The 15,786-nt window shown below is 34.8% G+C and overlaps 1 protein-coding gene across 2 annotated transcripts in view; it reads right to left on the reverse strand.

Annotated features, from left to right (window-relative positions):
• The window catches only part of LOC139737377 (uncharacterized), a 98,739-nt gene that overhangs the window by 22,261 nt on the left and 60,692 nt on the right, over window positions 1–15,786 (reverse strand). For both annotated transcript variants that reach the window (XM_071648054.1, XM_071648053.1), the window contains exon 4: window positions 4,112–4,282. In XM_071648054.1, coding sequence (XP_071504155.1) covers window positions 4,112–4,282 — 171 coding nt within the window. The remainder of the gene's footprint in view (window positions 1–4,111; window positions 4,283–15,786) is intronic.

The raw sequence follows: 15,786 nt of genomic DNA on the forward strand, positions 1-15,786 counted from the left end.
CATATATACTATCGCTCTCTCCATCACATCCCTTGATTACACTCTGCTAATTGATATCAAAGATGATCAATTCTGAAGTGATAAAGCTGCTTTACTTTTAATCCTTAACACTCAACCCATCCTTTCAATTCAACTACATAGAATCTCTGTAGATTGGTATTTCTGTCAAATCTTTGAATACTGAATTGGGATAAGATCTCTAGACAATCACTGGATGCTATATACATGTATGCAATGTTTACTACTTCTGCTGAGATCTATTTTGAGTGTTAGGATTTTTTTTTACAAGATCAGGAGCAATGGATCTAAGTAGAAAAAAGTATATGTATCATGCACATTTAAGAATCACTGTTGTAATGAACTAGTGCTTTATATACTTATTTTTGTTAGATTGTGCTGCTTAATTGATACTGAAATGTATAAATTTGATTACATGCAATAAAAAATCTATGCTGAGAAAATATTAGTCTCCTCATTAGAATCCTTGAAGTAAAAGTGATGCAAATTACAAGAAAGATATATGTTAGTTGAATCTATTATCACACAATTGATGGAGTATACTGTAAAACACGATATACTCATGGCAGGAAAATTTCGCGAATTGAAGCCGACGGCCTTTTTCGTGGCATGAAATTTCTGCGCATTGCCACTGGCGTTCAATGCATATAGTATAGACAAGAACTTTTGCATGCATTTTAATTTCGCGAATCTTGGCGCTCGCGAAATTCGCGAAATTAAAATGCATGCAAACATTCCTCGTTTTACAGTAGTATCTTCCATGAAGATTTACCATCCATCATGACGTTGATTGTATTCTTTTTCTCAGTCCCCCTCACAGGTCTCTGTCTCAGCCCCTGGCTGATTTCTGCCCAGTAGTGGAGCAATCCTGTCCCCACTACCCAACCCAGTTCTCTGATCTCCCTGCACTAATTCATTCCCCCTGTACCGCGTTGATTAGCCGTCTGCTACGGGAACGACGTCCCGGTTGAGGAGGAATGCTAATAATTTTCCCTTCTTCCTGTTCACATGTTTCAATGCCTCTCGTTTAAGATTCATCGGAAAATTCTGCACGACATTCAATCAAACTCTTATCCTCGATGAGGAGCCCACACCAACAACATCCAAAAAGTATATAAATAAATAAAATATGTTTTTGATCGCAACATGATGCCAAAGTTATTTCTCCTGTTGCCTATGGCAACGTGTCTCCTTGCATGAAAGTTCTGCGAAATCACTTGTGTTGAATTTGAAGAACAAAAATGTGAGTTTGAAAAATTAAGAAACAGCGATTAAAGCAAGACACTCATGGTCCTTATGGAGGGTGCATCAAAAGCTCTAAGGTGAACACGCTATGATGAATTGCCACTTTTCAGTTCATGATGATGTTGTCTTGTCCTTTTTTTTAAAGGGATCCACAATGACAAGCATCGCTTGTCGGTGGGCCTTCCATTCTTACAAAATATTGTAATTTTGTCCCTCAGAGTATTGGCTGGTATTCAAGTCATAAATGATACAGAATGACAGATACAACAACTATATCTAAAGCTTTAAAACACCCACATAACAACAGGGGGTTTTTCCTACTTTTTCAGCTCTGTTCATTTTTTTGTTACGCTATTAGTTTATAGAATTCACTGGGAAAAAAAGTATTTTCCTCCTAAATATTCGTGATATATATGGAATGCAGAAGCAGTAAATTTGTGACTAAAGCTCCTGTAAGTAGACAGATGTCAATATTCTAAGATCCCATATGAGACACTAAAAGCAGGGCAGGGAAATTACAAAATGGGGACACAGGTCAACTTTCTCCCACTATCCTACAATGATATCAAAAAACAAAAACAAACCAAAAAAAAAAAAAAAGAATGGGAGAAGAAGGAATCATCATTCTTAATCAAAATCTAATATTCAATCTTCAACTTAAAGGAAAGAGTGAGAGAATCCAATTTTTGGAGGTTATGAGAAACACTTTGAATCTCTGCTATAAAATGCCCTATGTTGATCAAACAAAGCTAGAAACTGAAAAGATATAATGGAATTTGCAAAATCTAGTTTGAAGCAAACTTCTGAACTTGTTCACTCAAACTCAAGTTAAAGGCTGGAGCAATGCCATTCTAGTCATGAAAACTCTTTGGAACTTCACCTGGATCATGTCGAAAAGAAAGAGCTGTTGATTAGATTTTCATCATCTTGAGTGTCATGAACCTAGCATGATCTGCTAATTTTGGGTCAGAATTCCCAAGTGGCTGCTTTTTTATGTGAGCTTACATGAGAGAGTGTGTGTAAGACAGCCAGTAATCTCATTTTCTTTATTGTCTAGTATTTTGATTCTCTTAAACAGGATTATTTATTTCCCTGTCTCGGGATGTGACATCTTAATATGCTACAACTGATTTTTTCTTGGATACAGCCAGAACGGTATGGCACCCCTGAGAAATGGCGATTCTTGTGAGCTGGGATGCTCCAATGAATAACCACGAATGGAACAACAGGAGTGTTTCCGCTGGAGAGCCCGAGGCGCCGCGGAATTTGTTGTTTTTCTCCTTCTTTTAGGAGCAGGACGTCACAGTCCGTGCATTTTTTGGCATGGAGATTGGATGTTAGTCATCAGACACACTTTTGGCACAAAATACCACATCCGTGAAGACATCTTCTTTTTTTTTATGCAAAGCAGGTCCCAAGTCACTTAATGCAAGCTACCAATCTGCTCAGGGCCAACATACACACACTAAAGTCTTGAGGCCGACCTATTTATTATTTTTTTTGATTTACTTAACTTAACATAGTCAACTGTAACATATTTTGGTCACAGCTGCAAATCAACTTTCTAAAAAAGTATTCTTTTGCATAGTCTGCTATGGATTTCATTAGGACTTTGAACTGGTAAATTAATTTCTTATTTGAAGGTGGTTTGTAATGCTCATGCTATGATGTGAGTTCAGATTCCCATCACACAAAAAGATTACAATAAAAGTGCCGTTACCTTTTACAACTGGTCAAATTATATATTACATTAAGTGAATATGTGCATAGTGCTTTCAAAGCACAAAATTGATATACTTCATCCAACCACAACTGGAGGTTGTTTTATCCTCCTAGGTCCACGTACGATCTGTTTCGTCAAAACAATCAAGTCAGACATATTGTTTCCTTCTTGGAAAACCATGAGAAAACAGGGGAAGCATGCTTGAGTGAAAACCAAGTATGTCAACCAAGTAGTGTTTGGACAGTGGACATCATAAATCAGGCCTGTTTATGAAGTGTCCAATAAAGTCTCAAAATAAAGAACAAATGAATATCTCCATGTTCAACACCAACAAATAAGACAGTGAAATAAATGCATTAAAAATGCATTAAAAATCACTGTGAGTTTAACAACATGCAAAAACAGCACCACTCGCTATAGGGTATTAGTGCACTAACTACTGCCTTGGCATCAAATCGCAAAAACCACATCTCATGAAGCTGTCTGTGACATCCTCATTTTCAAATACAACAGTTTTTACAGTACCTTATCAACACAGTTACACACCATCTATCATAGAATCTCAGCACATGCAGCTTAAATCTGACTTATGATTAAATAATGGAACAATAAGGTCAGCCCTGAAAAAGTCTACTGGAACATTTTTGTAAGTGATAACTGTGCTACTTGTGAAAAAAACACGTGATTCTTGTAATATTCTTTGTAAATATATAAATATATGTTTGTAGATATAGATATAGATATAGTTATTGTATACATTTATACAATATATATAAAAAGATGAAATGAGTCCTTAGAGTCCTTGCTTTAGTTGAAAATGTTGCTTTTATGCATTATGTTGAGATCACATACGTTATATTGCATATCTTGCATATCAACATGTTTTAGTTCCAGTTCCAGTTGGTATGATATCTTAGTGGATACTTGAATGTATTTTATGTATATTTGATGTAATATCCAATGTACCATGCACCACAATTACCAGGTGGACAATAAAAGTAAATCAATCATATACAGTGTATCTATATATAAATATACAGTAATGAAAAATTAAATACATGTCTTCAGGTAGATATAGTGATTGATGTATATATTTCAATGTCAATTTTTAGCATGGGTGCATACCTTGTTCTATGATGATTCTACCAAAGCTGTCTTCCCTCACAAAGTCTCCATCTTTGATCCATCGGATTACCGGTGGGGGATTCCCCGAGGCGGGGCAGTGGAGGCTAATGTCTTGTCCAAGACTCACATGAAGTTCGGCAGGAAATCTCTTGTGGATGGCTGGAGGTATTTCTGAAAATTGATTAAGAGAATAATCATTTTAGAATTATCATCATAAAAGTAAGACTATTAGCTCATGTGATAGAGTGTGATGTGGTATATGAGGGAACACTGAGATGCATCTGATAAGGGATGGAAACTGACTAAAGCCACTGTTTACCATTGGGAGCAGTGATTTAAAAGATGTTCGAGTTATCACATTTGATGCATATGTGTAGGTCAGATGTATCACAAAACATGCTACCATATAAAATTTTTGCAATACAGCATAAAATACAGGGAGATATCACTATTTTTCTCACTCAACCATAATTGTAGATGGATTAAAGCCTAGAAACAATTTTATTATAACTACTGTTCACATTTTGTGTATTTAACCATACTTAACATTGATTATACGAATTAACTTTTTTACACTGGTTGTTTCTATCCCTAATTCACATTTTAGAACTATTTTGAAGCACTAATGCTGGGTTTTTGTTTCATCTGCAAATGGTAAACAATGCCTTTAATGCATTATAAGTATGATATGCATTAAAGAACATGACACTACTATATCTCAGTAAATGACAAATTTTACTATCACCATCATCATCATTATCATCAGAACATCTTTATATCAAAGGTAACTGTTTGTAATATGATGGTGATTTTCAATAATGTAACAAACACAAACAGAACAAAACTGACCAGAAATGAATATAATTTATTAGTGGAAAAATGATATTGACTTTGATTCCTTGGATGCAGACACCAAGAAATCTCAAAATGTCTTCATATGCTGAATGAAGGAGTGACAGTCTCCAGATATGTAACAGTGATCTTCAAACAATATCTTTAGAAGATATGGAAACCTTTTATGCCCCAAATAAAACAAGTTGTCATGGTAACTAACCGGATGGCAACTGGAGATACTGTATACACCATATATTTATCTAGCCTAAATTTTCGCAAATTGGGACTACCTGATGATTTTGCAAGTGATTAAATTTGCGATCGAGGGGTACTGCACTGAACAGAGGAATGTATACGTGTGTGTCACATTCATTGAGATCAGAGTCATTATTTTCGCGTGTCTTTAAAGGCATAATTTACCATTTGCAGAAGAAATAAAAACCCAGCATTAGTGCTTCAAAATAGTTCTGAAATGTGAATTAGGGATAGAAACGACCAATGTAAAAATTTGAATTAGTATAATCAATATTAAGTATTATTAAATATACAAAATGTAAACAACAATGGTTGTAATAAACATTTTTCCAGACTAAACCGTCTACCGTTACGGTTTATTGAGAAAAATAGTGATATCTCCTTATATTTTAGGCTCTATTGAAAATTCTTATATGGTAGGATGTTTTGTGATACAACTGACCTACACATATGCATCAAATGTGATATCTTGAACATTTTTTAAATCACTGCTCCCAATGGTAAACTGGACCTTTAATATCGCGAATAGCACCCGACTCGCGAAATTCACAAAAATAAAAACCTCGTGAAATATTTGGCATATACAGTATTTATGAAGATAGATCAAAAGAGAAAGTCAAAATTGACTGAAGGACAAGAAATTAAAGATTAAGATTAAGAAAATTAAGATTCTAAGCATTGGCTCCACTTATTTTGAGATGAATTATTACTCAGCAAATAGGCTAAATCAAATCAAATTAGATATTACATAATATCTTGGATTGAAGAAGGATTAATCAGCAAAAATGTTGTTTCTCAATAATTGCTTATTATAAAGTCATAACATTTAAACATGCAGGAACTGACTACTTACAATGCACTGAAAGAAAAAAAAAGAAATGATGAGAGATAGAGAGAGACAGAGAGAGAGAGAGAAAGAGAAACAGGGAGAAAGATTGAAAAAGAAAAATGGAAAGAGAACTTAAAGGTACTGTTTACTATTGGGAACAGTGATTTTAAAAACTGATTGAAATATATCACATTTGATTCACATGTGTAGGTCAGTTGTACCACAGAACATCCTATACCATATAAAAATTTTGCAATAAGGCCTAAATAAAATATATAATACTTAACATTTATCATCCCGACTCAAATTTTTACATTGGTTGTTCCTACCCCTATTTCATACTATAAAAATATTTTGAAGCACTAAAGATGGGTTTTTTTATTTCATCTGCAAATGATAAATTATGCCATTAAGAGTTTGGCCACTGTAAAAGGAGCAGAGAGTGAGAAAGAGCAAGAGAGAGAGAGAGAGAGAGAGAGAGAGAGAGAGAGAAAGAGAAGGAGAGACAGTGACAGAGAAAGGAGAGATCCAAAATGGTACTGCCTATCCTCTAAATGCATCTCAACTTTCAATTTGTCCATCAACCTGACCACTGTAAGATGATTTACATGCCTGAAACCATTTTTTAACACTTCCCACAAATCTGCCAGTATAGAACCAGCACTGGAGACAGGAAAGAGGGGTACAACACAAATCAAAAGTAGGTTTATTATATCACACATTCTTCATCTTTGCTTACATATTTTTTTCCATCTCAAATTGAGTATTTTGTGTTGTTGTACTTCTCTCTTAGAAATCAAAAGGAGTATAAGTTGTATGAAATGTGGAATATGGAACAATTAAAAAGAGTATGTGTGTGGATTGTGTATTTGTCATGTGTGTGTGTGTGTGTGTGTGTGTGTGTGTGCATTGCTTGTGTGTGTCAATGTGTGTATTATGAAGAATATATCAATTATAGATCATTGTGAGAAAAACTTCTTGACAGTATTAATGGACAAAGTGCTAACATCCTTGAATAACACACAAATGAATACTAATGAGAGCAATTTGAAAAACAAACAAACAAACAAACAAAGGACAACATTAGTTTTTATTTTTCCATTTGAAAATATGAGTGAATCTTTCAGATAGCAACATTAGCTTTGCCTGCTGCATTACTCAGAAACCTGACAAATGTTAACAGAAGACTGTTATCTTAAAGTTATTCACAATTCTGATGTGGTCTGAAGACAAGATTATACTGAGTTTAAACACATAGAATGTTGAATACAGCACTAGGAATATGTAAGGTGTAATAGAACTAGCTGTAAGTGCAAGTGTGGAGTCAACTGTGAGAATGTTTGATATAGAGCAGTCTTCAAAGGAAGCAATCACTGATGCAATAATTAAATAATTCAACTGAATAATTCAACAATTAACAGGTACATACTTGGTCTTTTATATGAATTAAGTGTTTATTGATAGCCATGCCATATAACACAAAAGACAGTGATGTTCTGAGATAAACTCGTGATTCTCTGTTATAAAAGATGGCTGAATAGAAAACCACAGCCCTAATTCATTTTAAACCGGATTATTTCCAGCTAGTTTGGGTGATTAGAGATGATAGTTCTTTTGTTTCCACTGCTACTTTTTTAAAATACAAGCATATAATTTGTCTTCAACCAAATTTCTGTTCCCCCATTTCCCCTTTTCCTTTATGAACAAAAATGCATGTTAATACAAGGATGGGATTAGGAAACATTAGTTGGTAGTTATATGACAAGTCATCCAAACAGGTACTCTGCAGAGAGAAAGCTTGACACCTGAAGGAATACCCCTCGCGACATTGCCACAGTCGTTGAACTTTCAAAGCAGTTCATCGTCGACGGAAAGACAACAACAGCGGCTGGCTGACGGAAGTTTAGTCTGCGCCCCTCCTTCCACGGCTAATCTTGGGAGACAAAAAATCCAACCGTTGGATCCCTTGTCACAGAATCTGACCCAGGGTATCAAGACAGAGCTAACTTCATCCAGCATTATGAAATATGTTATTCGATGTTGTCGGCATAAGAATAACTAGCGGGGTAATACCTGGGAATGTCTTGCCTGTCTTTGGACAGCACCGCAAACCTCACACTTGACTTTTTCAAACGTATCTCCTTTCAGTGTAAAGTGGCGATACTAAAACCACCCTCACGTGGTTTTCGTCTCTCGTGTTTCATATCCGATTTCTTCCACACTTCTTTGCATGCGCTTCTAGCTACAGACACATAAAGCCAACCAAATATTCAAGAACCTTAGACAGAGACAAACCTGGTGCCTCCACCGTCAAATTTCAACATGAATTTATGATCACAGGGCTGCTGTCTTTTGAACTACCAAGACTACTTGGTTTTTGCCTAAAGGCAAGGCATGTTCTAATGGCCTGTGCAAGGATTCCTCCTAAGATCTAATGGTGAGCAATTATCTCTCTTATTGCCATGGTGATAATAATGCCACTTTTATATTTATATTGCTGTCCTGAGAGATTGCTCAGATTGCAGGGGCAAGTTACCCATCATTCCTAGATCTTTTAAGAGACCTTAGGATTATCAATAGACCATTACATATTTCGAGAAATAAACCAAAGACATAGTCATGAAATTTGAGTAATATAATATATGTAGTAAGAGAAATCAGTTTGAGAGATTTAAAAAAAAAAGAACAGACAAGAAATTTTGCTGAAGTAGTATTCTCCAATGGAAAAGCATTATTCAGTTTGAGAAAATGTTTATGATATTCCATTGATATTGCTAGAAAAGTAATTACAGCAAATCAGTACAAGAAATTCTGAGAAAATCCCGGAGCCCTTTTCATGACTTTTCTATAGAGATTTTGGACAGATAGTTAAGTAGGTTAGATTAGTCATAAGAGATAGTTGCAAATGTCATAACATTTGGGCAGAAATAGTTGCAAATGTCATACCATTTGGGCAGAGATAACAGTCTCTCATTTCTCAATAGATGTATCTACTAAGCCTAATCTTACAAGTTCTCAAGAGATCCAAGATTTTCTAGGAAGACAGGAAGAGATCTTGTTTCACTTTTGGATACCAAACTTCTTCCATAAATATTCTCTCTGAACCTGTAGCCCATATTCAAGTTTTAAATACTGAATACAAAAAGGCAGAAATAAACCTGATGAAACGAAAACATGCCCCCCCCCCCCCATAAAAAAAGAAGTAACTGCAAAATTGCCCTTTTATTCCATTTATTCACTAATATATTCACATGTATCTCAAACGTGGTTCTAAGACATGTACCCAAGTTGTTCTATGCCAACAACTTCTAAAAGATCTAAATATTGCTGTATTTATTAACAAAGAATTTTCACAACAAAGTATCTCCCATAGCCCCTTCCATGATAGTTGCTGTCCTAGCATGAGAAATTCAGCATGGATCACACATTATTTGCACGGGTACAATCAACTGCAATCTGTAAAGAAATGATTATCTTTACTCACGATTTACAAAAAATCATGACAATTTTCAGACATTCAAATTTTATCAACTGCAAGATTCCAAATAAATGAAAAATTGTGAGATGATCCAATTACAAGTGTGATACACTGATAGATCCAGTTCATGTCTCACCAAAATAATAATATGTGTATGTATTAAATAAAGGCAATCTTTGAAGATTGGTGAGTGCAAGCCAGAGTCTTAAAAAGGCAAATTAATTGTCTTAATATAAAGTCTGGAAATCATCTTCTGTTGAATATATCCTTATCATATTTAGCTTAAAAATGAATATTTGAAATTAAGTTTATGATGATTGAAATAGAATATTAGGAATTTCAATTATCAAGCTAGTATCTTTTATATCAGCAGCATACGCTTACCTTATTCTGAACGGGCTGTAAACTGAGAATGTTCCTTTGAATAAATAGATTTGAAAAAAAAGGAGCAAATTAGGTACTAGACTAGGTATCATCCTTTAAAGTAGTAACCTAAATGAAGAAAAAAAAACCTAAAAGAGATAGAAAACAGAATCCAGAGTAAACTTCATGCCTAGCCTTGGCAGGAAGCCTGACAGTGAAAGTGATCATAATCCAAGCATTAACCCACGATTATCCTCTTTCCAGGCTCTTACTGATACTTCCCCTTCACAGGCTAAAACTTCCCTTCATACCATTTACCCCCCCCCCCCCCCCCCCCCACTTCTCAACTCAGTTACTCAACAAAAGAAAACGGCAACAACTCACGGCCTGGAAAAAATATTATTACAACGGAAACATTTTAAAGATGAGACAAAAATTGCCAACAAACAAAACTTTTTGACTACTCCCTTGTGACTTGAAACCAACTCAGCCATTAAATTAGACCATGCTCATTTCTCCTTATCTGTATTCAGAGGCCTCAGTAATGCTATTCTTTTTTATACACTTCAATCAATAATATTTCAGTGTCATGATTGATGCATTCATGTCACACCTACAAATAATCATCAAATTTTTCTGACCTAAAAATATATAAGATGTATATGATGTAAATTTGCTAGGAACTTTACATGGCTTCACTAGAAACCTTTCTCACAGGTTAATTGTTGTATTCACCACAGAAAGGCTCAAGCCTAAATTAAGGAGAATGATATCACGTATGAGAAATGATATAAGAAACTATAAAGAGAATTCAATGAACTTCACTTTTCTAGCATAATGGAAGAGCACTACACTGACCTTTTTCAGAAAGTTGGGGCAATAATATCAACTTTAACATAAGTCAGTAGCAAGTTGATAGAATGTGTACTTTTTATTAAAAATGAAATTTTGTAAAATTCTCATCATTTTCCTTCTATCCCTCGTCACATATGACATCACATTTTTGTAACTTTTGAATGGATTGACAGGTTTTCCTCAAAGTTTCACTGATTTATTCTACTACTATTGCAGCATTTCCTCAATTCACATGTATATTTGGGTTTCATTCCCCTTAAAGCCACTGACGACCACAAAGTATGTAGTAAGAAGACTGGTTAGACATACTCATCCTTACTAAGAGACAGATGTCCAGGTGGTAAGTGAGCCTTGAGTGACAGATAGCAGAGATGTATGTCTCGTGAAGACAGATAACTTAAGAAATCCGGCAATTTCCAATCACAATGCCAATATCCCTATAATACATCGGAAACTGTGATGGGAAATGCATCATTGTTTAGTTTGATATCCACCTGTATTTGTTGAATCCATCAAAAGTTACACTGACCTACTTGGCGTGAGTCATTTCAAGCAAAATTTCATTATTTCTGCATACAAGTTAAGTTAATTCATTTGAAACAAGTGGAACCTAAATGATTGCCTAAGCCTCATTTCCCCCTTAAAATATCAATACCTAAATGTTGAACCATGTTGCCTTGCTTATCATTCAAATCAAAATCAATACATATAGCCTGGTATAAAATCACTTCTTTTGTTATTGTTTTGATGATTGGAATCTGCGAGATAATTGCAAATTCTTACTTGATTTTTGTCAGCCTAGGGTCACAACAGCTTACTACTTTAAGCTGTTATATTTATATAATGTATCTACTAATACCATCTTGATGATTGATAAGTTCATTAAGAATCTTTTCTGAGTCATAATTTTCACATCTTATTTTAAAAGATTCAGACTCCTCAGGGAATGGTGGTGCGTTATTTTTTTCACAACAGACTGCCTTTTTAGTCTGAAACTCTGCGACCAAACAGCGCAAGGAGCCGTGAAGATAATTCTGCATGGTCTACCTAGCTAATTGGGCATAGCAGAAACTCATGGGCTGGTTGGTCAGCCATTTACGGTGCAGCATGGTAATTGAATAATTGACCGTTTCTCCTGGAAACTGATTTAGGTTGTTGTTGATTTTTTTTATATGATAGCCTCAGACGCTACTGCCTGTCATGGAGAAAGACTCGAGAGAAGAATCGCTTGAAATGGATTGTGGGGACATTGTGACATCACTACATCCTCCAAGTCTTCAGTGGTTATGATGTAGGGAGAACCAGCATGATGCAGCAGAAAGAATCGAAATAATGATGTCACTCCCACACAAATTTCTGTATTTCATGTCAAGTCACTGTCTCCACTTCTCTCCCATTTTGGATCCCCTGAAATCTTTATTTGCTTGTACTTAAAGCACAAATTTACATATTTCTGTTTCACTGCATCAAATACCTGCTTTCTCTTTGTGTTTTCAGAAATCTCCTGACCTGCATTTTTGAAATCTTTTACTTTATGTTGTCTGGAGATTTTGCCAGTGAAACCATATCATTTTCTTTTTAATCAAAATCCACTTCAATGGTATTAAATGCATACGGTTTGAAATCAGTGTTCATTATTTCATAGGTTGATCATACTAGGAAAGGAAAAATTTCACTTGATATTCAACAAGACATGTACTTCTTTATCTTCAAAAGTTGACTTGATCCTAGATTCTGTAAAACACATGCAAACGTACACACACAAGTCTCAATGAAAAAAAAAATGACACAATATTCGTATACTCAGGCAGCCACCATCATTATTGGTATAAAAGGCCATCAGTAAGACCCTGGAATAGGTTTCAACACCTTTGTGAAGGTAAGCCATCTTGAAACATACTATGGAGCTGAAGAAAGACAGGTTAGAACAGTAACCATTTCCTTCTCTCAATCACAATACGCATGGGGACATATTTAACCTTTAAAGGTCAAATATCCCTTTTGCAAATATCACAAAATTTGGCATGGCTGAAATGTCTCCTAACATTGTGTATGAAATGTTATGGTAATACACCTGAGAGGTTTTAAAAAAGAAATAAAAGACTAATCCCGTCTTACTCAAGAAAACGCTCCCTATTTGTACTGAGAATAATGGTTGGAATTTTTCTGGGCTTTAAATAAATTCACTGGAAATCTTCAATATTGTCACAGTATTTCCTTCATTACAATTTTGTACTAATTTTGTATAACTATTATATGTACATGTTTTACTATAATTGCATTTTTGTTGGAAATGAAAAATGAAATAACATACATGTAAATTCACATCTCATTTGCATATGTAATTGTGATCAATATCATCCTACTGAGAACATTAAGTTCTTGTAACTTTATTTTTTTTAAATTTATTTATTTATTCATTTATTTATTTATTTATTTATTATTATTATTATTATTTTTTTTTTTTTTTTTTGGGGGGGGGGTATTGTAAATGACACATTCCCTGTCGAGTTGGTTTTACTTTATTCTTTGTCCAAACCCATCAGGAATGTGCAGTACAGTTTCCCTTTAAAGGGATGTTACAGTTGCAGTTGAGCTGGGGTTTGAGGTTTCCAACATTCTTCGCTGATTTTTTTTTGTGAGATAATGAGAAACCTCTAATGAAATATATAAGGGCATCTTATTCTAAGAGGAACTCAAAGTTTATTTGATGAAAGTTGGTTATAAAATGGCTGAGATATCCAAAACAAAGCAATCCTAAAGAAAGGTGGGACCCACCTTTTATAAGAATCACTTTGTTTTACTTTGTTTTTGGATAGCTCAGCCATTTGAAAACCGATTTTCAGCAAATGAACTTTGAATTCCTCTTTTAGAACTGTTTGCTTTTTAACAATTGAGGGGGTCGGTGCAATATAGTGCTAACCCACACAATAGTCATATTGAGATAATCGCTGTTGAATGTTTGGAAAGTCCATACATTGTACATAAATAAAACATGGATGCATGCATTTTTTACCATCTTATTGGTTGAATTAAAATATGATATTTTCACAGAGGTTAGAGTGAAGGATAAGGATTATGAAAATGTATGTAACTCAATTTTGACAAAAGTGTTAGTTAGCACTATATTGCACCGGCCCCCTCAATTCATAAAGTGGATTTTAGGTATCTCACAAAAAGTTAAAAACTCAATTCTCACCCCAGCCAATACCATTCCATCCCTTTAAGTCCTAACCCAGAAACTCTGAGGGCCAATTAAAGGTTAACATAAGGGTGAAGCATACAGAGTTTCCCTTTAAAGGGATAGTATTGCATTGGTGAAGATGAGGATTGGGCTTTTAATTTTTTGCAAGATACCATGAAAACAAATATGAAATAGTGCAGAGCGTACCATTCTACGAGGAATTCAAAGTTTATCTGATGAAAATCAGTTTTGGAATGGCTGAGACATCCAAAAACAAAGTAATACAGAGCAATCATGATAAAAGATGAGTCCTACCTTTTATTAGGATCTCTCTAATTTGGATATCTCGGCCATTTCAAAATCAACTTCCTTCAAATAAACATTGAATTCCTCTTGGAAATACATGCTCTTTCACATTTCATGAAAGGTTTCTCATTATCTCACAAAAAAAAAAAGTTAGGTCTCAATATACCATCCCTTTAAGGTCCTATCTCCAAAACTCTGAGGTCCAATTAAAGGTTAAAGGGATCGTACAGTTTTGGTTGAGACCTAATTTCAGGTTTCTAACATTTTTTGGTGAGATAATGAGAAACCTCTTATGAAATATGAAAGAGCATGTAATTCCATGAGGAATTCAACGTTTATTTGATGAAAATTGGTTTGAAATGGCTGAGATATCCAATATCCAAAAAAGAGCGATTCTAATAAAGTGTGGGACCCACACTTTATTACGATCGTTTTGTTTTACTTTGTTTTTGGATGTTTCATTCATTCCACACCCGATTTTCATCAAATAAACTTTGAATTCCTCTTAAAATGGTATGCTCTGTACTATATCATAAGTGTTTTCTTGGTATCTCGCAAAAAGTTAAAAGCCCAATTCTCATCTCCACCAATACTGTATTATCCCTTTAACATGAAGGCAAAGCTCACATCCTGTCTCTTTGGACTTGTCACTGGGAGAGCCATGAGATGAAGATGACACACTATCAACACCTCCCTGACAGATGGTGATCCCGCTAGGAGTCAACGCTCGACACCCATGAGGGGGGTTTAGACCCACTCCTAGCTACACTTCTTTCCTCCCATCTTGGAGAAATGACCTCATGTACATTCTGAGCAGAGACAATGCTCCCACAAATATGTGTCGCGAGTGTTTTCACAGTGTGTCATGACACCGTATCAGAATCGGGAATCTTCCGATAGTCCCCTTTAGGTTTGAGATGGAAACTTTCCCAGATTTTTGTACATTTTTAGATTTTCTCCCATTGAAGTGTTCAAAACATCTCAATAAAGAGATCTCAAAATACAAGGTTATCCATCACATAAAAATTCAAGTGATATATCAGAAAAAAAAATTAAATATATCTCTGAAAGTGAGAGTCCTTCATCTTCTTGCACCATGACAGAGTCAGGTAATTTTTATAAATTCTAGATATTCCTTCTTTTTGTTAGAGTAGAAGCTCATCTGTATTAGAAATTTAACTGAAATTGGTGTTAAAGGACAAGTTCACCTTCATAAACACAAGGATTGAGAGAATGTAGCAATATTAGTAGAACACATCATTGAAAGTTTGAGGAAAATTGGACAATCCGTTCAAAAGTTATGAATTTTTGAAGTTTTTGTGCAGTAACCGCTGGATGAGAAGACTACTGCAGTGTGTAATGTCACATGCGTACAACAATATAAGGACAATATAAAGAGAATTTCACAAAATATCATCTTTTGAAAAAAGTACACATTCCCTTGACTCGTTACCGACATATGTTATGGGTAATATTATTCCCCCTGCCTTTAGAAAGCGGCAAGTCAAGTGCTCTTTTATTATGCGAAAAAAGTGAAAATATGTTGAATTTTCTTTACATTTTCTTTATAC

The sequence above is a fragment of the Diadema antillarum genome, unplaced genomic scaffold, assembly GCF_040938485.1.
Source record: "Diadema antillarum isolate AM-2024a unplaced genomic scaffold, OU_Dant_1.0 seq00000691_RagTag, whole genome shotgun sequence".
Lineage (NCBI taxonomy): Eukaryota > Metazoa > Echinodermata > Echinoidea > Diadematoida > Diadematidae > Diadema > Diadema antillarum.